Source organism: Copadichromis virginalis, linkage group LG1 (assembly GCF_057382275.1).
Source record: "Copadichromis virginalis isolate Kocher_CV1m ecotype Utaka linkage group LG1, C_Virginalis_male_GT1.1, whole genome shotgun sequence".
NCBI lineage: Eukaryota > Metazoa > Chordata > Actinopteri > Cichliformes > Cichlidae > Copadichromis > Copadichromis virginalis.
In genome coordinates, this window is record NC_140618.1 from 15,519,329 (window position 1) to 15,542,361 (window position 23,033).

General features: G+C 39.4%; 1 protein-coding gene and 2 long non-coding RNA genes across 3 annotated transcripts in view; all 3 read right to left on the reverse strand.

Moving 5' to 3' along the window:
- smyd3 (SET and MYND domain containing 3) overlaps nucleotides 1-15,762 on the reverse strand; it is a 103,857-nt gene extending 88,095 nt beyond the window's left edge. The window contains exon 1 of the mRNA XM_085452261.1: nucleotides 15,558-15,762. Coding sequence (XP_085308387.1) covers nucleotides 15,558-15,721 — 164 coding nt within the window. The 5' untranslated portion in view covers nucleotides 15,722-15,762. The remainder of the gene's footprint in view (nucleotides 1-15,557) is intronic.
- A 1,283-nt stretch (nucleotides 15,763-17,045) lies between these two features.
- On the reverse strand, nucleotides 17,046-17,935 carry LOC146718490 (uncharacterized). The gene is made up of 3 exons (XR_014916141.1): nucleotides 17,873-17,935; nucleotides 17,718-17,760; nucleotides 17,046-17,543 (listed from the first exon to the last, which is right to left on the reverse strand). It is a non-coding gene; the product is annotated as an uncharacterized LOC146718490 (long non-coding RNA).
- Nucleotides 17,936-20,370: 2,435 nt separating this feature from the next.
- LOC146718491 (uncharacterized) lies at nucleotides 20,371-22,617 on the reverse strand. Its single transcript, XR_014916280.1, has 2 exons — nucleotides 22,306-22,617; nucleotides 20,371-20,941 (listed from the first exon to the last, which is right to left on the reverse strand). It is a non-coding gene; the product is annotated as an uncharacterized LOC146718491 (long non-coding RNA).
- Between the last annotated feature and the right edge of the window lie 416 nt (nucleotides 22,618-23,033).

The following is a 23,033-nucleotide window of genomic DNA, read 5'->3' on the forward strand; positions in this document are numbered from 1 at the left end:
GTCAATATGTTGTCATCTGGAATTATTATACCCTGTTCACCATTACTATCCAGGAAAGACAGCTCCTGTGAAAGGTCTCTACTGCTCCACACGTTGGAGTAATAAAGCAAACATTTTCATGATCTTCTTAAGAAACTTTTTTCTTGTCTGCAGTGCTTGGAAGTGTGAAGACAACGTGAAACACATCCCTCTCGAAAGTGCTTGACAAATGAGCTCTTCCAGCAAAGGCAACAGAGCCAATTCCAGCAGAAACTCACTGCCAGCACTGTTACTGCTGTGTATTAGAATGCAAAGACTGTGCAAGTCTTGAGCTTTTTCTCATTTCTTTATATTTTACTAGAAAAGAGGGAAGCAGGTGCAACCTATAAAAAGGTGCAAACATGCATGGGAATACAGTATAAAAGGTAAAAAAAAAAAATTATTTTTTAAAAAAAAGTGTTTCCAAAGTGTAGGATTCTATTAAGGTTGAAGGTGAACACAGCCTGAACTCTCTTTGGCAAGCTTTTTTGTAATTTCTTTAAGTAGTCTAGAATAATTCTCCAGGCTTGTTGAAAGACATTTAGAGCTTTTCTTTGGATGTTGGTAGGGCTGCTCGATTATGGCAAAAATGATAATCACGATTATTTTCACTGAAATTGAGATCTCGATTATTTGACGATATTTATTTCACAATAACAATGTATTGAATAATGACTTTAAAGATTGTCAAAAAATAATATAAAATAGTGTGCAAATACTGATAACAGTGCAAATGTTTGCAATATAAAAAATAAATGAAAAATGTAAACATCTATGTTTAGTGAACTTTGCAGTGTTGCTCTGTGGTGCAGCTACGACACTGTAGCAAAGTTTACACAATATTTCTACTTGATCCACGTCTGACTCCACGAACCCATAATGTTTCCACACCACTGAAGTTTTTTTTACCTCTCTTTTCAACCAACGGCAGTCACTCTCCTCTCCAAATAACTTCTGCTTAGCTTTCTGAGCTTCCCTCGGGTCCTCTTAATTGTTGTGACGCGTGTTCGAAATGCAGAGAGGTGTGCTCGATTTGCCACACGGAGCAGCGCAAGAGTAAAGCACGAGGGAGGGGCTAATAATCGGCTCAGTCATTTTTAATGATCGTTGAAAGCCCAGATCGTAATCGTGATTAAAATTCGATTAATTGAGCAGCCCTAGATGGCTGCCTTTCTTTCCGTTCTCTGTCAAGATGATCTCACACTGCTTCAATAATCTTGAGGTCTGGGCTCTGGGGAGGCCAGTTTTCAACTGATAGTGATCCATTGTGTGCCTTCTATCCAGGTATGCTTTTACAGCATTGCCAGTGTGTTTGGGATCATTGTCATACTGAAAAACGAAACTGTTGCCAATGGTACTGCATGATGGACTAAAACCTCTCAGTAGTTTCCTGTGTTGTGAGTTCCACCAATTTTGAAGAAATCTCCAACACCAAGGCTGAAAGGCACCCCGAACAATGGCAGAGTCTCCACTGTATTTTAAAGATGGCTGTGGACATTGTTGCACCTCTCTCCTGACCATATTGACAATGACTGGAAGCAAAAACTTCATATTTGGACTCATCACTCAACAGACCTACTGCGCATCGCTTTCAGTTGAGTTCTTGTATAATTACGCAAACCTCAGCCTTTTCTCCCCAAGGTTGGCAAATAGTACATGAATCAATTGAAGGTCCAGACACAACTCCCACGTAATGTGTCAGGTCTTTGCTTAATTTTTCCCAATTTCTCACGGATATGACTTTCGGATTCTGGTTATCTGCTATAGATAGTGTTTTAGGCCTGCCTCTTTTTATGTCCTCTACCTGTCGAGTTTCCATATCATGTCATGATTTGTCAAAGATCTAATAGTGCAAATACCTTTATTTTTTGTAATCATTTTTCATTGATTCAACTAAAGAAATAGGAACAAATTATGTGTTTTTGTGTCAGGCTGATAATAATAAAGTGCCTAAAGACACAATTTAAATTGGCTCTTTGCTAAGTCTGTCATGTGTTTCCACAACAATGGTTCATCCCTTGAAGGACATTTCATGCTTGAATGAGTCATAGGTCAGTGTTAATTGGCTTAAATAAAAACATTCCTCTGTAACTGGTCAGGTACAAGGACTGGATTAAAAAGAAAAGCTTTGAGAAACCTCCAGAAAGTCTGGAGAACTACTGATCAAGACCACTTTAAAGAAATGAGAGGTGGCTCAAGACTTTTGTACACTAATGTAATGTTAGACAAAGCATCCATGAGTGTTAAACACTTTCTGAAGGTATCTGACTGCCATCTACTGTGTTCACCTATGCAATAACAGCACAGTCTGCACAGTTCATCCAATCATTACCCTGCAGGCATCTGCAGCTACACGGATTTAAGTGTGTGTTTTGTGTGTGTGTGTTTCACAGAGAGAGTTGGAGGGAACAGCTGCATCTTGAGATGTCTGAGTACCCTTGCTGAATTCTTAATGGTTGTTTAGAAGATGATTCACTGACACCTGAGGGGTCTCACACAGGATGATGAGGCATCACCTTCTTGTTGCCTCATTACCATAGTTAACAGATATTCTGTACAAAGGAAAAACACAGATACAAACCTAAAATACGGCCTTTGTGCTCCTAGTCCAGGTTTGGTCATTATTACTTCCTTCAGAGTTACTCAGAATCATGTTTAAATTAAGAATGGATAAAATAATCACAATAATTAAATAATGTCAAGACAAAAGCAAAAGTTGAAAATGTAGAGATCTATTAATTTAAAAAAAACAAAACAAGAAAAGAAAACAAGGATAGAATCGGTTAGGATAAAAACCCCATCTGGAAAGATTACAGGTGGCATTATATTAACAATAATTTCAAAGTGTAGGAGTATATTTGCATTTCCACAATGATAAAACATATACGATCATACATAAGCATTGGAGCTAAATAGGTGTAGTAAATTTGAAGGTGATAAGAATTTTAAAAGCAAATATAAATCATAAAACCAATGGTTGTAAAGGGAATAAAGCCATTAGAAACATGCATAGTTGTGGTTTGATCTCACAGTAATGTCTGACGGCCAAATCTTGAACAACCTGAATTTACATTTGACAAAAGAAGTGTGCTGATATCGACTAAAATTAATTTTCGACTGTGAAACGTAGCCGTGTAGTACGTCTGCACTACAGATGCTCACATGGCTCCATAAAAACCCAATTCAACGTCAGAAAAACTGCAGGACTGGATTTCACAACCAGTAATTATCGGAAAGAAAAAACTCATCCAAACTGGTCAGAGACAGCAACTCAAATATTTTCTGGTTGAGTAAATGAATGAGTTAAGTACATGAATGCTTGCAATTTTATCTCAGATGGTTCTCAGAAAACTAATTTTACCCACATTGGTCTTTTTCTAGTTTTTGTCCCTTTATGCCAAAGAGAGACATCAGAATCCACAAGTAACAGATGCACCATCTATGATCACAATAATGTGAATCAACAGGGAGCTTTGTGGATTTATCCAGATTTCTTCAGAATACAAACACACTCACACAAACACTGTGAACTACGCACATGCTGGAAAAACACAGGGTTTCATTAATTGTCTTGCAAAATACAAACTATGCCAGAAAAAACTAAGTAATCATCCCCCAGAGGATCGAATAAAATTTCTGTGTGTGCATGTGGTCCCCACAAGTACAGCAAAAAATGATAAACAGATGTGCTTGCTAGATGAATAATACCAAGCATTACACACATGGGAAGGTGTGTTCCCAGTTTACAGCAAATCACTTGGTTTGCAAATGATACAGCTGTGTGTGTGCGTGTGCATGTTTTGAGACACCTGGGTATCCAACTGCAGGAGATGAAGAACAGAGGGGAGGAGGAGGAGAGGAGTGAGAAGCAGATGCAAGCAAAATAATCTACCCCGGGAGTGAAGCAGGGAGCAGAGGCAGGTGGGACAAAATAAATGCTTCTGAACGATAAGGAATGAGAAGATGGAGGATACGGGTGAGGAAAAACTGAGAGAGAAGAAAGGGGGGAGCAGATGGGAAGAAAAAAAATGTGGAAGGAGGGAAGAGAGGTAGGGAGACATATGTCGGAATGAGCATATGGAAGAATGAATAAAAATGAGGGAGCAGGTTAAGAGAGGAGGAGGAGGAAGAAGAGCGGTGACTTGCCTTTTGAACCATTTCCCTCCTCTCATGTGCTCCTCTCTCTGTAGCCCTGTCAAAATGCATCTAAAGAGGTAATCTGTATGCTTCATATACCACTGCATTCACATACTCTTATCCGTGTGTGTGTGTGTGTGTGTGTGTGTGTGTGTGTGTGTGTGTGTGTGTATAAACTGCTCTTAAAATGTATTTAAAGAGAACTTATGCTCATTTCCAACTCCATATTTTTCCTTGGAGCAGCTTAATATGCTGTTCAAAATAAACCTTATTCATTTTGCACTGGACCTAAGTACAGCTCTTTACCTCATCCTGTGTCTGAAACAGGCAGAAGATGAAGGCCAACCACTGTTTTTGTACTTATAATGCAGATGTTTATAATAGTACAAGCAAGTCCAAACCCTAAATGAAAAAACGGCCCCAAATTCCTGGAGTGAGATTACTAAAAGTACAACAATATCATATTTGAATATATTTAAAAAAAAACAAACAAACACAGAGCAGGGACAAAGAGGAGAAAAATGTCCCAGCATTTTATTTGTTTCTATTGTGGCTGGTACTGCTTGTGAAACACCAGGACACAACAACAAGGTAATTAACCCACCAACAGCATGAATGCTGGTAACTGAGTCAGTCACTTACATCAGAGGTTCTACAAAGATTCAGCACAGAAGTCGAAATCAGCTGTAAACCATTACGGGGCGTGGTAATTTCACAGCTGGCGTGTGCAACAACCAATGTGGCGACCATAAACTAAGCCTAACAATTTATACTGGCGGTTGGGATGTGTTGGAATCGCTGCAGTCCTCTGCTAAACAACAGGCGTCGTCATTTGGTGGTGGTATAGAAATAGAAGCAATCATTTCATCTTTTCTGTTGCAGCATCTTCCTCTCTATGATGTAAGAATCTCTGTGCTTATATAACACTGAAGTGCCAGTAAAGACCAACACAACTATACACGTCTTCAACAGGCTGGCACTAGCAAGCTTGGTTAGCAAGCTGCACCTACAAAATAAAGGAGTGGGACACAGGCAAAGCATAATAAAGTTTCATTTAACAAAACTGAAGCACAAACCTCTTGGATGGTCTGTACCACATACCAGGCCAATATTTGTCAGATCCCTTAGGAGAAGCATAAAGCATAATAATCCACCAAATCACGCAGAGCTACCTGCTGTGCAGACCCCTTATGAATAAGTGAGCAGCCAAATGTAGCTTCTTCTTCTTCTTCTACAATGTAAAAAGCTTCCACGGTCCTGAACAGCACAAACACAGTGGGGCGGTCCAGATTAGTGAAGCAAGTTAAGGCTGAGGTTTGGAACCATGTGGCTATTAGATGGAAGGTTAAGCCACCTTTCTTCTTATTGGCTGTCCCTCGCAAACACAAGGTGGGGCCAAAAGCAGAAAACTGAAACAGAGCATTTAGATCAGTCTGAAGCCTGACCTTTTTCCCCAAACAGAGATTACCTGCACATAAGCTTACCTCATTATCTTTGTATTTAATGAGGATTCATCTCAAGAGCATTTAAGAAATGTTTTTAAGACCATAACAAGCTTTCTCTTCTGTTTTTTTTCTCCATACAGGTGATCCAGGTGTTTTGTTTGTTTTTCTTTCTTTCTTCCCCCCTTTCTCACCGTCTCTTCTCCCCTCTGGTTTTCTTTCTCTCCCTCTCTTTCTTTCATTCTTTCTCCCTGTCCTATCCCCCAGTCATGTCTGTCCCGTTTGTAGCAATCGAAAATAAAATAAATACATAATTATAATAAAGGTCAATCAAATGGACCAATATGGCAAGGCCATGATGATCCACTTGGTAAAATAAATCTGCTTGGCATCTTTCTTGGCCTTAAGACAACAATTCTGATGGCTAAAGATCCAAACGGGACACAAAAAAAAAAAAAAAAAAGGACCATAACAAGACTATTTAGTACAAAATACGGATTTCATAATAGAAAGCTGGCAAAATGAAGAACACTAAACGTCTAATCAAGCTACATCCATTTGCACACACATGCACCTCTGTTGGGTAACATCTAAAAATGTTCTGCGGTGCATGTGTGAAAAAGGTTTTTGTTTTCTTTGTACTGGCTTCCCTGTAACGCTGAAAGCAGAACAAAACTCTAACGTCAACTGTCAATATTCCTTATGTGCCTTGAAATGCGTAAGACCCCAAGAAAACTGGTTCATCTATCTTTCAATCAAAAGTTTCCCTCTATAAATAAGACAAAAGCTTTAGCAGTTTTGTTATTGTTGTTTTCACTCTTCTACAGTGTGCGTGTGTGGTCCAAAGAGACAATGAGTGAGAGATTGGTGTCACATATAAAGACTTCATCTGACAGAGATAATGCTGCCCTGCCCCCCTCACCTAACACACACACACACACACACACACACACACACACCAGCCTCACTGCAGAAAGAACATATTTGAGCTCTTCTTTGGTCTGTCAAGCAAAGAGAAAAATCCTTTAAAGTGGGTGTATGTTTGATGTGTTATCTGTCCATGAGAGATCGAGTCGTGTCTTTCATATTTCCATCTTTTTCTGGAACTTCCTCTTTTATTTTTTCACCCATCAAAACAAACAGCCTGCACGAGTGTGATCATTTACCGTTCAGATCAGATCAGTGACCATTCCTGTAAATGGCAACTCAACTGGAACTGTAAAAAACACCATGCTTGGGAACTATAAATTACAGAGGTACGCCTAAACTATATCACTCTATCCCACACATTTAGCTCAGCATTGGGTTACCGGAGTAGATCGAACCCACTCAAGACAATTGTTGTGATCCCACCAGGCATGCCGCAGCATGTTTAATAAACAGCTCTCCTTTCTGCAGCACTAAAATTCACACCAGGTCTATTTTTTCCTGCTTTAAACAGATAACGAGGACAGAAAGGCGACACAGGTGGTTTAAAATGAAATTCACATCAGTGGTCAACAAATCCGCAGCAACTGTGTGACGCTATCGTGTAAATATGAACCACAATCTCTGAGGAGTGTTTCCAGCACACTGTTCAATCTCTGCCACAAAAAACCCTGACACTTCAGAAGACAAAGGGGTCCAAATATAATGTATAACATTATTATAAAGAGTTAAACTATTGAGATTTCCAATAAAAACTTTCCACCTCTGATGAATTTCAAAGTCTCTTCAGCTTTCCAAAAAGGAAAAACCTGGAGACAAAGAGATTGTTACACCTTGTTTTCTAGTTAATTGGCGAGCAATGTGGCTGCATTTCAAATGTGGTTTGAATTTGCATTTGTGCCGTGTGAATGGTAAGAAATTCTTCTAACTATAAAAAAACACTTCTCTTTATTTCCTGCCTTTGTTCTCCCCACCATCCCTCCTCACCCCCTCCTCACTCTCTGTCAGTCTGAGAACCTCTAGTTGTTTGTTTGTTGACCTCTGGCGATTTGATCCTACTGAGATGTGTGTGCTTCTTTGTGTGTGTTTGTGTGTGCGTATGTACTCCCTCGGCATTTATCAGTCATTACTTACATACAGCCTTCAAGGCCTGTAATTAACTTCAGCTTTGAAGCCCCCTACCCCACCACCTGCTCATTTCCTGCACGCACGCACGCACGCACAAACATAAAGTACGTCTCTCTGTTCTTGCATACAGTTGCACAAATAATTGCACACTTGCACACATTCTTCAACACTCAGTCATGCTGTGAAGACTAATTGTGTTTTTAGTGAAAACAGGGAAAACACACCTCACATCTCTGAGGCCAAACTCTGCCTGTGCGTGCGCACGAGGCGTCCCTAATGTTTTTTGGTGATAACACAATTTGCAGATCTCTCACTAATGCTAAAAATCAATAATAAGATTCACACACTCGGGTTGATGAATGTCCACCTCACGACAAGCTGATGTAGCAAAAAGCACTTATTCGATACCTCAAAAACATGATCAACATGACCTATGGCCTGTGTCCTATTCTAAATCATCCCACACGCGCCCACACAAACCTGTGTTTGCCCACAGCACAGAGAAAAATAGCTGAACTCTGCAGAGACATGAACTCTAATTCTTTATTTATTTTATCTTGTTATAACTCTGTGTTCTTGTGTCTTTTGACACAACTGAACTGAATACATGTCAAGTTACAATGTTAAAGCTTGTAGCCAGAAGTCCTGAAACAGCGTGTAAAACAAAGAGACCGTCATGCCAGAAAATAAACAATCCCATATTTTTTTTGTCCAACTTTTTATCACAACCAATAGACACTTTTGATTAATAAGCAACTGCTACCGGCTGTGTGAAAAAGACAGATTGCACATCAAAAACACATGTTCCTACTGAAACAGCACCACTTGTTTTGTAGCCTTGAGTTAAAAACTATGCCTGTTCTTCAGACTCTTTAGACTTGGACCGAGGGCTACAAAGTACAAACTTTCACATACTGAAGTCCAAAGAAGGTGTTTTTACTCGTTCTATGGTCATGTGATAAGCTGGAGGAATTTTAGGAAAGGGTTCGTGGAATTATACGCGAGATTTCAGAGATTCCAGTAAAGCTTAGCTCAAGATTGTTTGTTTTAGGGGACGGGTCAGTCTGGATCGGCGGTGATAAACAAATTAGAAGCTGGGTTCAATCCAGCATTTTAATAGCAAGACTGGGCTTGTGAGATGGCTAGAGCTGCAGCATTTGAAAAACTGTCATAAGAGACTTGCAAAGTTCAAGAATTATTATAGAAAATTGGCAAATATTGACATTTTTTTGCAGTGCGTTGAGAGAACAATATGCTATTTTGAAGAATCTACAATATAAATTCCTGTTTTTAATTATTTCACATTTTTTTGTTTACTACATAAACATGTATGTGTGTTCATTCTTAGTTTTGATGCCTCCAGTGAGAATCTACAATGAAAATAGTCAAGAAAATAAAGAAAAAACATGAAATGAGAAAGTGTGTCCAGACTTTTGACTGGTAGTGTATATAGTGAACCCTTCACTCAAAGAGGTCATGCCCTCCTAACGATACATCATCTTTTGTCTCAATACAATTTAAATGTACGAGTTGTTAAATTGAACAAAAATGGAAGAATTAAGTCAAGTGAAAAAAACTGCAGTTCCTCCAGTGACCACTTGGAGCTTGTTCCATAACCAAGACAACAGCCATAGATTTCTGTGCTAAAATGTCCAATTTTATATTATAAAGTTTGCTGCTGGATACTGCCATGAAGACTTATGATGTCCCATGGTAGATTCCTCTTAACAAACACCCATTACTCAAGGTTTTGTGTGAGACTCAAAGGAGCAGTCTCCAAGTTAGATTTTGAAAGAAACGTACCTCCCACTGCCAGTCGTTCCACTGTGGATGACAGATATTTTCGACCTCAGCCATGCTTTTGATTACATGGTGTTGGGACATGATTAAACAGTCCTCTGGGATTCCTGACCATCAACATAGTAGGATGGAATTAGGATGTATATGACTCCATAACAGCTTTATAACTTATATAGAGGGCACACTAGTCCATTTTTTTTGGAGGATGGTTAAATCAATTAAATTAAAGTCAATTTGCTGACAATCTGTCAACAAAATTAAATATTTCTGTCCCATCGGTTATGGTTTTAAACGATTTGCACCAATTGCAACTGCATAAGGTGCAGAAACGTGTTCTTAGCTGGTTTGACGAGTGCTGCAAAGTTGGCCGCCACAAGGTAGAAACAGCATCAGTTGCTTACTCAGCAGCGATGGCTGCCTACTTTCTATGATGTCACTTGTTTTATCTGTCCACAATTTGAATGCAGGGATCTAAGGAAGACACAATGATACGTTGGGCTGTGGAGGAACTTAAATCTGTACTGTATTATGAGTCACCCCTCCCACTTCTTGCTCTCTGGCTGTTTATCTTTCTCTTACTTTCCTCTTGCCTCATTTCTATGGTTCTCTATTTTCCCTTTATTGTACTTTTACTTGTTATATGTTATGTTTACATATAAACACTAGTTTTTATTTTATATAACCTTTGCATTCCCTCTTATCTGCTGGCTGATTCATCTTCATCTTGTCATCTTCATAGGAAGCAGCTCGGAAAAAAATAACAATAGAGAAAATAAACAGCCCTGTCCTGAAGTTAGTTCATGTAGCATATTTACATTCCAGCAGAGTGTTTATTATCTCTTTACTATTATTCTATTATCTAAGCTTTTATTTGAGTAACTAACGGAGGAGGCATACACTGCAGCTATTGGCACACGGCGACAGTCTTCTGCTGCTCTAACAAAGCAGTGTGAGGTGCAGCGTGTATCTCTGGGGCACTTGGACAGTTAAGTGAATAGAATTGTTCCATCCCCCACATTAACGTCATTAACCGTGGATAAAGTGGATGTGCTGCGGTGCCAAATGTACTGATCATTGACTGTCACTGCTGTGTCACAACTGGAGCCTGCACAGTGATGACCCACTCTTTTCTTAACAAGGCAGCGATGAGACAGAAATCCAAGAAAGATAACTGTCCTACTTAAGTTCAAATGGATTGCTCCACATTTGGCACATACAACTTGGTCCTCAGTGTGTTTTTGGCCATTTTCCCCCAAAAAACAGGTATTCCATACATATATATATGTATATTTATATTTATATATACACTAGGGGTGCAACGATACACAAAATTCGATACTTTGGTGTCACGGTTCGATATTTTTTCGATACAAAAAAATTTTTCATGCGTTTTTAATTTGTCATTTATTAAAATTATAAATATATATTTTAACTCAAAAGTACAGTTTTTAAATTTAATGTTGCTGAAACAAAAGTAATTAAAAAAATAAATCTGATTGAGGAATCACTCATCTTTGGAAAAGAGAGTTTATTACAGAGAAATGGCTCTTTCCAAAATAAAAGCGATACTATACGCTTCTTCTGGGCTATATTCTCAGCAGCATATTGTAGCGGGTCAGGGCTGTTCGGGGTTCTGTTTGTACAGTTATGTTTTGTTTATGTTGCCATAGTGACGGGTGACGCCCTCTCGCTGCGACGGTGTGTCCTTCCGGGGTCAGAGGGCGTCCTGTGTGTTGTTGTTGTTGTTGCTATGCGGTTGCCGCGCTGAGCAGTTAGCTAGCGGCAGTGTTCTTCTGCAGATGTCAATAAACGGCTGTGCTCCCTGGCTAGCTCACGGAAAGCAAGACCAAACCACACCTCCGTCTCCTCCTTGTCTGAGCTCGCCACATTGGTGTCAGAAGTGGGATGATGGTGGCACCCCATGTTCTGACCCGAGTGACTTTTCCCCCGCCGGTCGTGACCGGCCGGTGCGCCAAAAGAAGGCACCTGGACATTTGCAGGACTTTGTGTGGGGTAATGGCGTCGTCGGGGACGACTGACCCCTTAGGTGGGGGCTATGTAGCGGGTCAGGGCTGTTCAGGGTTCTGTTTGTACAGTTATGTTTTGTTTATGTTGCCATAGTGACGGGTGACGCCCTCTCGCTGCGACGGCGTGTCCTTCCGGGGTCAGAGGGCGCCCTGTGTGTTGTTGTTGTTGTTGCTGTGCGGTTGCCGCGCTGAGCAGTTAGCTAGCGGCAGTGTTCTTCTGCAGATGTCAATAAACGGCTGTGCTCTCTGGCTAGCTCACGGGAAGCAAGACCAAACGACACCTCCGTCTCCTCCTTGTCTGAGCTCGCCACAATATTAAACATATCAGGTCCCCATGAGGAGAATCATGTGCTAACGGCTGTCTAAATGACTCGGGTAAAGTTTGTAGCATGCATGCTTGTTGTTTTTGTCTGCTTCCACTTGTCTTTGCACTAGGATGATGTCGGTGTAAATGTGCAGTCATATTCGTTGTGTTCCCACTAGTGCTGTCAGCGTTAATCTCGTTGAAATGACGTTAACGCCACAACACGGCAAATCTCCGTTAACGAGCTACCCCTGATCGCCCCGTGCGTGGGGCTAGACGGCTAACACGTTAATGAGCTAACTGCACTAACACACTACTTCCCACCCATGTAATTGAGCATTGCGTGGCACATCCAACATACTGTTTTACTTTAGTCCATGACGCGCTTACCTTCAGGGTCATACGTCACATGAAAACCAAAATAATTCCAAACGCCAGATCTGAATGAGGGTGGGGGAGGTTCAATTTGCCATGTTGCAAGGAGAGCTTAACTTCTGTCTGCTAGCTTGCCCTGCACTCTTCCTTCTGACAATGCTGTCTGTGTTGAACGCTCAGTGGATCTGCGCTCGACAGTGCAGCCTAGGCGGAGTAGTCGAACGCTGATTCACTGAGCGCTCAACACAGACAGCATGGTCAGAAGGAAAGTTGATAAAATAAATTACAAATTTTGTATTGTTCGATACATATGCGTACCGAACCGAAAGCACTGTATCGAACGGTTCAATATCGATACGAGTATCGTTGCACCCCTAATATACACATATTCTATATATTCTGTGGACTGACGAGACAAAAGTTGAACGTTTTAGAAAGATTAACTCCTGTTACATCTGCTGTAAAATGAACACAGCATCTCATAAACAGAACATCACAGCAACAGTCAAACATGGTGGTGGTAGTATTATGGTCTAGGGCTGCCTTGCTGCTGAAAACAAAATGAATCGAAATGCAGACTTAAATCAGATTGAAATGCTTTGGCATGAAACATGTGGTTCATCCTCAAAAATCATTAAATGCAGCTGAAATAAAACAATTCTGCACACAAGACCAGGCCAAAATTCTCCATAGCGATGTGAAAGACTCACTGCCAGTTATCACAAACGATTTTTTCCTTAACAAATGAAATCAAAATTTAAAACCTGCATTTGGTGTTTACTTGGGTTATCTTTGTCTCATATTTAAATTTATTTGAGCTGTAATAACAAATATGAAACTATGTGACAAATATGCAAAATTAATACAAAATCAGAAAGGGTGAGCCCAGACCGTTTTTCACAGCACTGCAGAGACTTTTACCCACACATCTACGTGTATGTGTTGATGGTGGGGTACAGATCAGGAGATTTCATTTTCATTGACCATGAAACTGAATACTATTTATTATTTCATCAGATACATATTACAGTGTGAGAAGAGATAGTAATTTTGACTGCAGTATTAAAGAGTGAGTACACTCTCTAAAAAGCATTACTTTCTTGTTTAAACATGTGTATTTTAATATTCTCTCAGAAGATGTCTGCAATAACTTCTTGTGTTGATCATTGCAACCAGCCATGACAGGAAGGCTAGTTTTGGACAAGTCTGTCAACACAATACAACACAAAAACAGAGGCCCAGGCTGAACGCGAGTGCTGTCCACTGATGAGAGTCACTGGCATCACGGCTGATGTGATCCCGTTGCTAGACTGTCTCTATTCATTTGTTTCCTAGGCTCATATATGTACTGTTTATAGCCCACAGTAATTAACCTATCACTTTGCACCAGAAATTAGCACACTTGTTTCTCTCCTTAGCAGCCTCATTAAATTCACATACGTCCATTTAGCCTGATTAAGTAGGTTTGGCTACAGTAGAGAAAACCACAGTGCTATCATTAAGCATCAAACTGAAAAAAAAAATAAAATAACAGCAGCAAATGAGATGAAACCAAGGACAAGTCATCAGATTGATGCAAATAAAGGATAATGTGTACCTTCCCACATATAATCAGGAAAAATGGAAAAAAAATTATGAATTTGATATGAGAAACTATTTATAATTTCAAGAGAATAACTTGGTCAGTACAAAAAACAATCTGAGGCTAATTTAGTGCTGTATACATGTGGACAAACATCACACCGCAGTAAGTTTGCTGCTTGGTATCCCAATGACAAATTAATTTAGCAGCATAAAGGACAGAGCTTCAGAATCAGGCAGTAATAAAGGACCCAACATGAGGCCCCATATCAACTGATAGTGCATACTAACTCTTAATGCATATTCTATATCTAAACAAGAGTACATGTTTAGATCATACAACCAACAAAAGCCACAACAGGTATTACTGGCTTTGAGTCCTTGGTCATGAACGCAAAGATAATAACATTTCCAAGTTTTCTAACACAATATGGTTCATCCTCTCTCCAAAGGTCATTATTCCAGAAGTCTTGTCATTTATTCAGATGCAGCGTTGCAATCCTAAGCCATACTGCCGTGTACTTTTATATAGAGAGAGGAGACTTTCTACCATAACCCCTTCCAAAAAAGTCACACATATTCAGCCTTTCTCTAACTGAACTTCAACATTTAACATGCTAAGTGAGGCCTGTAGAGTCTGAGGCATGGCTCTTTGGTTTTTTTGCACTTACTCTGTGCACTTACTGTGAATTTGCTGGGAAGTCCACTCTTGGGAAACTGCGGCATTGTGTCAACACAGACTTAAATGCTCCAGACTAGGAAACTGTCTAAATGTCTGCTTTTATAAAAGTGCTTAAAACAGAGGCTGACCTCAATCATATACATTTTTTTGATAAGCACACCTGTGCACCTATATTTAATTCCTATCGTAGCAGTAGGGGTGCACTTAATTTTCCCCAGGATTGCATATAGTCCTGTGAAAACTTGTAACTCTATACTAAGTCAGTTATTGCACGCCTTAGACAAATTCACTGTAATTTTTTTTTAGTGCAACCCTTTATACATTATGCCAAGTTAAATCAGAAATATGCTCCAAATATGCAGACACTAAAAGATTAATAACACTATGGGCTGAGGTCAGAGTGACATGAGAAAATTATCTCAAAAGTAATTCCAGAACTCCATTTACTTGGACTGTATTCGTAAGAAGAAAGTCACAGTCAAAACAAATCAATATTGATCTATCATAAAGATCTTATAGACCAAATGTTGTGTCGTGGATGGGACAAATGATGTTAAACATTTCACTAGAAAAATTTACATATATTGAAAGTGAAGCTGAACTTTGGATCAGAAAGTCCGTCTAAACCATGAAGTGCTTGGTTTGATATTCGTTCCCCCATTAACAAAGAAGGGGTTCATGGTTGTTGATATTGTTGATATTATTGTTTTTACAGCACTTATAAAGATTTTTTCCTGTTATAAATTTCACTGTCAGATTATCATAACTGAAGTCTGCCTCCTCCATGAAGGAGCCTTGCTACCATCTCGTGGCCGGTTGAAGAACTACATCTACTAATGTTATCATTTAGCAGCTATTATGAACAAGAAATATCCATAGTACCCATGCACCCACTTATATATAAAGACTATACAGTCTATGATATACAGTAGACCGTATAGACCACCTTCGGTAAACTCAAACTAACATAGATGGGAATCATTTACCTATTTAATCTTCCTACAAGCACAGAGCGAGTCCTCAACCATCACACTGCCTCCACTTTAACTAAACACACTACTAACCACCCAGCAGCGTTTCCTTTCCACAAAAGGCTGTTCGCACACTGACAGAGCGAGCACACCCGGTCTTCTTACCGAGTGAAGCAGTGGTGGCAGACCTCTTTGGCCAGTCTGTTGGACACGCAGCAGGCCAGCGGCTCGGCAGAGATCACCAGCTCTCCTTTGCGTATCCTGCCCGTTGCCCGGAGACCGTTACCTTTCCCGGGGCTGACGAAACGCTCGAGAATCGGTGCCATCATTGATTTTCCCTCCACGTGAAACAAACTTCCGTGTTTACATCCGCGATAAACGCTGCGTCATGACGTCACATGAACGTACACAGGCTTTTACTACATATAAATGCAAAACGATTGTTTCGTATTTTTTGTATTTCTTTTTTTATTATTATTTCTTTCCAAACTGTATGTGCACCTCACAGTTTATTATTTTGAACACTTGGTTTTTATTTAGTGTTTTTGCTTTTCTTTAGATATAACACAGACGGTATTTGTAAATGGCATAGAAATGTCAATAAACATTATTAATAATAATATGTTAATATCACTAATATAATAAACCAATGCCTTCCCTTTTAATTTTAGTTTGGTTTTAGGTAATGCTGTGTATGGTTGTTATTAGATTTATTAATATGAACTAATGAAGTATGCACTATCAAATGTGATTTCTGAATTCTCTATTGTGTAATATTTGTGCACTTTTAGCAAAACTTTGGAGAGTCCCAGATGAAGGGTCACTCAGCAGCCGCGGAGCAGAAGCCAGGGGGGGTTTCAGTGACGCGCCCGTGAGCTCCGCCGGCAGCCAGCTGTGCCTGAGTGACCGAGCCGGCTGGCTGACCTTGGTAAAACTGCTACTCTTAAGTTGTCCAGGCTGACATTAGCAGTCTTAGGAAAGGTGAGTTCAGGTGCAGTCACAGGTGCTGGAGAATTCATACAAGCGGTGTCTGAATAAACTGGGTGTGAAGCAACATTAAACACAGTCTTACAAAATGCAGCCTGGGAAGTTGCACACACAGTTCCCAGGACTACTGGCTGAAAAGCATGGAGCACAGATTTATACAGACATGATCGTGGAACTAAAACTTTAACTTGAGCAACCAACTCTGCAGTGTTCAAACCAAGTATTTTTGCCAGCTTGTTAACAGCAGATGACACCTTGTTGCTCTTAACCTGGACAATCACAGAACGCACAGTCTTGAAGAGTTCACAATGAGCAACGCAAACAGTCTTTGAATGAGCATACTCTGGGCTTGTGAAATTTAACTCAGGAGATAATGGAAACATGAGGTTTATCACAGGCAGCCTCAGAATGAACTGGCTGGTGAGCCGCGTAACACATGGGTGAAGCAACACCAACAACAGTCTCATGAGGTGTAGCCTGAACAGTATCTGGCTGGGAAATTGAACTGTCCCTGTTTAGTTCAGCAGTAGGAGAAATTGTCTTTTGAGCAGAGCAGCAAATAGTCTTTTGAACAGCATTTTTAATGTCTTGAGTGAGATTATGATTGTCCAAGTCAGAAAATTTCATAACAGATTCACACATGTAATCTACATCTGAAAGCTCACTATTAATTAGTACTACCAAAGCCTTCCCTGTACTATTAACTGATCCAAAAACAGGTGGCTCGGGATCAACATAACTTGGCTGAGAAGTGAAAACAGAAACTCCAGTTTTTTCAGAGTTACATCCAGAAACTCCAGTCTTAGTTACAGAACACAAAACTTCATTCAACTCTGGTGAAATAAGCTCATTTGACTCCTGAATTTTCTCAAACTTGGAAGAAACAAAAAATGGATCATTAGACAGTGACAGTGAGAGAAAACCTCCAGGCAGCATATATTTTTACTTCTATTTCACCACAGATTATTCAGTTCCACTGTACCTTAACATTAAGTTAATAACATATTTTATGGTCCCATGGAGTATGGTAACAACTTCAACTGCGATCTCCCCTCTTTCCCCCATCAGCTTGAGTGTCAGTCCAAGAAAAAAGGAGCAGAAAATCAGGCCAAGCGTGTTGACATCATCAACGTAGTGAGCCACCAAATGAATTTCAGCGGTATTCTGAAGCAAGAGGGGGAGCACAGTAAGAGAAGTGGCCTGACAGTTATTTGATGTATTATTATTTGAAAAAGTAAGCTCACAAAATCGCATAGATCGCATAAATATTACATTTCACCCTTTATTGAAAACAAACAAGGGAGTGGTGTGTGCATAGCATGAGGAAAGGTAAAATACCTGCTGGACACAGGCCCGAAACAAATTCTGTGGCACCATGTTTCTGTTAAGAAACGAATTAACCTTCATAAATATTTTCATTTCCTCATGCTGACCATCTACAAAAATCATGGCAGTCTTTACTGCAATTTGTTGTTGCTTGTATATACAGTCACCTTATTAAATCCAACAAAGCATCAATAGTGGAGAAATTTTCTTCATCTCCTTCTTTGATATCTTGAGTGTTGTAAGTAGCTCCTTGCTTGATTATCAGCACCAGAGCTAATCCTGCAAGACATACACAGAGATACAGAACCACAAATAAGACGCGAAAGTAAGTCTTGCTAAACACACCCAACTTCTGGGCACGTCCTTATTGGTCATTTTGAAGCATTTTGTGAATTAACATTAATTTACACAGTAATAAAACTACATATATTTAAATCTGACTTTCTTTTGCTTCCAGAATTGCATTAATTCTTGGTGGCATAAATTCAGTAAGGTGCTGGAAAGATGCTTCAAGCTTCAGATTAGATTATATCTACTTACTACAACAGTCACAGATATACAGACATTCCTATTTTCAATTATGTCCACAAAAAATCTGAAAGTAACTGGCTTCTTGTTTTATAGTTTTGTCTTTTACCCGTAATCACAGCCACAATTGATGTCAAGCTATAGTATACTGCTGCACGTATACTTCTTTTTCTGGAGGCAGAAGCAGTCAAACCAGCAACTCCTGTAAAAGTATAAAACACAAGACAATACAGTAATCAGCAGATAGACACAGCAGACTTTCAAACAAACCATACCCAGATTAGAGATACTACATTTAAGCAGCCATAATTAAAATCCAGATATTCAATACCTGATGGTAATTTAGTTTGAATGTTAAAATGGCATAAAACAGGTTTTACAACGTACATGAGTAATATTTATAATGCTGTCCAAATACCTTTTTATTTTTTTTATTTGTATGTAATTCAAATGTGACTAAATTAAGTTTGTAATGTGACTAAAAATGATAATGCTGTTTATTGAAAGTGATATTGATGAAGTGACGTCTTTTGTAAATATAGCTTTAGACAAATAAATGTGAGTTATAAATGCTTCGCAACTATTTTGTAATCACTACTTTTGTATATATTACATCCATTGAAAGTGTCAGTTCTTTTAAATTGCAAAAAAAATAATTTTTAACATTTATTTTTAGATATATATCAGTGCATTTAGCGATATTGAGTTATGTGCTAGTGAGGCTTATGCAGACACAGTATTCAAGATACTCTAAATAATCAGCAGTCACCACTGCGACTATTTTCAAGAAACTGCCTTTGTAATTATAATTGTATGTTTTATTAGGACTTTGTGTATAGGACAGTACAGTACTATGCAAATGTGTTGAAAGTAAATAAGGGGGAAATTTTAATGAGCTTGAAAGTCAAGATTTATTTTTTTATTCTTCAGCACAACCTGAACTCTCATAGGAAGCTTTCTTGTAATTTCTTTAACTCAAAGTAGTTTTCAGGAGTAGTTCTCCAGGCTTCTTGCTGGACATCACACAGGCCTTCTGTGGATGTCGGCGCCCGTTTATTCTGTTCTCTGTTCAGATGATCTCACACTGCCTCAATAATGTTGAGCTCTAGACTCTGGGGAGGCCAAGCCATGACAGACAGTTTTCCATTATGCGTTGTCCTATCCAGGTATGGTTTTACTGTACTGGCAGTGTGCTTGAGATCACATCATTAAATCTTCCATCAATTTTGACATCACTGGCTAAAAAGCAGCTGAAAACTGTGACAGAGCCTCCACCATGCTGCACAAAATATCAAATTTGAATTCATTCATTTCTCTTGCTTAAGAAAGGCAGCTTCTTGACATCCACCTTTCCACTGAGACTTTAGAAACTAGATAGCTCAGCTGAAGGGCCAGGACTGTTTCTCATATATGTGTATGTGTGTGTGTGTGTGTGTGTGTGTGTGTGTGTGTGTGTGTGTTATACAGTGTTTACGTGGCTGAGCAAACAAAAAACCATTCCTCTGAAAATAGTACTGATCACTGGACTGAAAATGAGTGAAAAAGCCACCAATGTCCAAAGAAATCCTCCGAAAGCAGAGAGAACTACTGCTCAAGACCACTTTAAAATTACAAGCAAGTCTGGCTCCTTGGAAACTATATCTGAAAAATGAGATGTGGCTCAAGACGTCTGCACAGCACTTTAGATATCCAGAATATATCAGTTAATTTGGTGAGAAATGATCCACTATCTTACTTATTATCACAGAGGTCACAATAAGAGGAACAGTAATGAATTGAAGCATCTGCATGAGTATTTCTCCTGGAAAGCCGAGGTAGTTTTTTCTACCTCTGCAAGAGTGTTGACACTCCTGATGACCAAGCCAACAGCAAGTCCTGCATAAAAGTAATACATAAACAGCTCATGAATGTTTTGAAAATGAATGAGTGCAGGAATAATACAAAAGCCATGCAAAAACACAACTTTAATATTTTTTTATGAAAGAGAAAAAAAAGAGTATAATTTCATCTTATAAAAAAATCGTATAGTGAAAAATGATCAAGGACATCTTTTTAAAAATTTCTTATTTGAAATTCTTCTTTTTTACTTTGATTTAAAAAGAAAATGTGAATTTAAACACAACAAAACACTGACCAGTTAAAACAAAATATGACAATTTTATTTATTCTCAATAACAAAATAAACAACCTAATTTCTCAAACATGTACAGATGCCAAGTTAAAGATTAATCATTAACAAATATTATTTTGCTTTTGGATTAGTGTTTAATAAGCTATTGTACCATTTCTTCTAAATATAATTCGTGCTTGGGCTTGTTTTCCCCTTTTCTTCTCTTTCTCGCTCTCTGTTGTCTCTCAGGTAGAGAAGTGGGGCAGCCTTTTGGTTTGCCCACCCATTGGCAGGTTTTCCAGTCTTTTCTGCCAGATTGTTGCCTCTTCTGTGGCGGTAATCAGGCTCTCCATTGGAGGACATGGTGCCGGGGAACCAATGGGACCCAGTCAGGTTCAGCCTGAATTAGCCACATACGTTCTCGTGGGGGCCCACCACCTACAGGAGGAGCCATAGGGTTTTGTTGCTTTGTGGATTGAGCAGTGGTTGAAGTCAGATGCCCCCCCACTGGAGGGATTAAGTCTCCCAGCTGGATAGGAAATGGATTGGTGTCCATCCAAAAGAGCTGGAGGAGCTGGCTTTGGAGAGGAACCCAGACCTCAATGAGCAACAGAAAACAGATGGATAAGTGGACAGATGGGGGCAGGAGGACCATGAGAGAGGAGGCAGAAATCAGAGAAAGAGGAAAAATCTGAGAAAAACTGGAGAAAGTTGAATAGTGAAGCCAAAACAAGAGCCAAAAACATAACAATACCATAGAATATGGAATATAAATCAAACACATTGCCAACATTTGTTGGGGTTTTTTTGATTACAAACATTTACTTCTTTACTGAAAAATGTACTAATGACTTATACATACTTATACATGACTTACATAATACAATTCATAATTGTTGGTTAAAAAGACACCTTGTAGGGGATGTGTGTTGTCATTTATCTGTTTCCTACATACTAGTTGAAGATGAATATTCTCCACTGAATTAACCTGCTGCTGATACACTGTGCTCAACAGGAGGAGCAGATTATATGACACTGTCCATTCCACTACTATAAAACTTTTTTAAAAGAATGAACCAGCCTTTGTTTTCTACATCTTGTTAGTGTTCAAGCTTTATTTACCAAATTTTACTCTTATTTTCTCATTTGTATTTTTTTTAACCCATTTCTTCAACCTCCAATATTTTATTTAAGGTAAAGATGATTATGCCTAGTAAACTTTAGATATGTCTGTAGTGTAGATCTGTTTTGGATTGTTATATTGTTGTTGTACTTCCGTGTATACTTCATAAATAAAGAGATAAAAAACATCCCATGTTTTTTTTAAACTATTTATTTATGTAGTTATTCTTAAGTTCTGTTATTGAAGTTTAAAATGAAATAAATAAAAATTGTTGATGACAAAAAAAAAAAAAAAAAACATCTCATGTGTGTGGAGGATCTGTTCAGTGTCCATGCCTGTTGATAAGATCTGGGGTCACATAGATCAGGTCCAGTGGATGGTGCTGTTACACCCACAGTTATTTTATGGCTAACTCTCAGCACTGCTAGCAGTTACCGTAGTTTGTTATAAGCATGTTACAAAACTGGAAAAAAATCTCAAGGCACCCTTTAAACTCTGGGGGTGCAAATAATAATAATAATAATAATAATAATAATAATAATATATCAGAAATAGCAGTGCTAGGAGGCCCAGCTAACACAGGGAGGCTTGATTAGCCCAGCAACCAAAGGTGTAGGCAGCAAAAAGGCCTGTTTAGTTGTTGAGGTTACCTGTATAAACAATCTTCATTTTGTATTAGAAAATCGGTTTAATAAATTAATGTTGTTAAAGCACAAATATTAAAAATGACTTTGTGGTTGTTTTGTTAACTGTGTTCCACAAGTCCTAATTAACTACCATATTGTTTTAAAGAAAGTTAGCTAGAGCATGTTAACAGTCTCAAATCAAGTGTAACTCACCGAGGACAACAGTCGCCAAGCTCGCAAACATAAATTTGTTCTGGAAAACATAGTTGCAGCAGTTCCTCCAGTTTCTGCAAAAGTTTCTGACGTTAACCTCTTCCCGAGTTTCCTCCATTTTTGTTGAGCTCAACTAGCTAAAACAACCCCCTCCAGGACAACCACCTCCAGCTGAACGTCGGCAAGACCAAGGAGCTGGTGGTGGACTTCAGAAGGGGTCAGCACAGAGACTACAAGCCCATTATCATCAATGGAGCTCCAGTGGAGAGGGTGCAGTCCTTCAAGTATCTTGGTGTCCACATCTCCTCAGACCTGACATGGGCTGCCCACATTCAGGTCCAGACCAAAAAGGCTAGGCAGCGCCTGTATCACCTACGACAACTGAGGAAGCTCAGGGTCTCTCCAAAGATCCTCAGGATTTTCTATACAGGCGCTGTGGAGAGCATCCTCACACAGAACATGACATCGTGGTTTGGGAACAGCTGTGTGAAGGACCAAAAAGCTCTCCAGAGAGTGATCCGTACAGCAGAACGCTGCTGCAGGATTGCTCTCCCCCCGCTTCAGGACACCTACACCAGGAGATGCCGGACTAGAGCAGCGCAGATACTGAAGGACCCGTCCCATCCTGGCAACAAACAGTTCCAACTTCTGCATTCTGGTAGAAGGTTCCGCATCTTCCGGGCAAGGACAGAGAGACTCAAGAGGAGCTTCTATCCCCAAGCCATCCG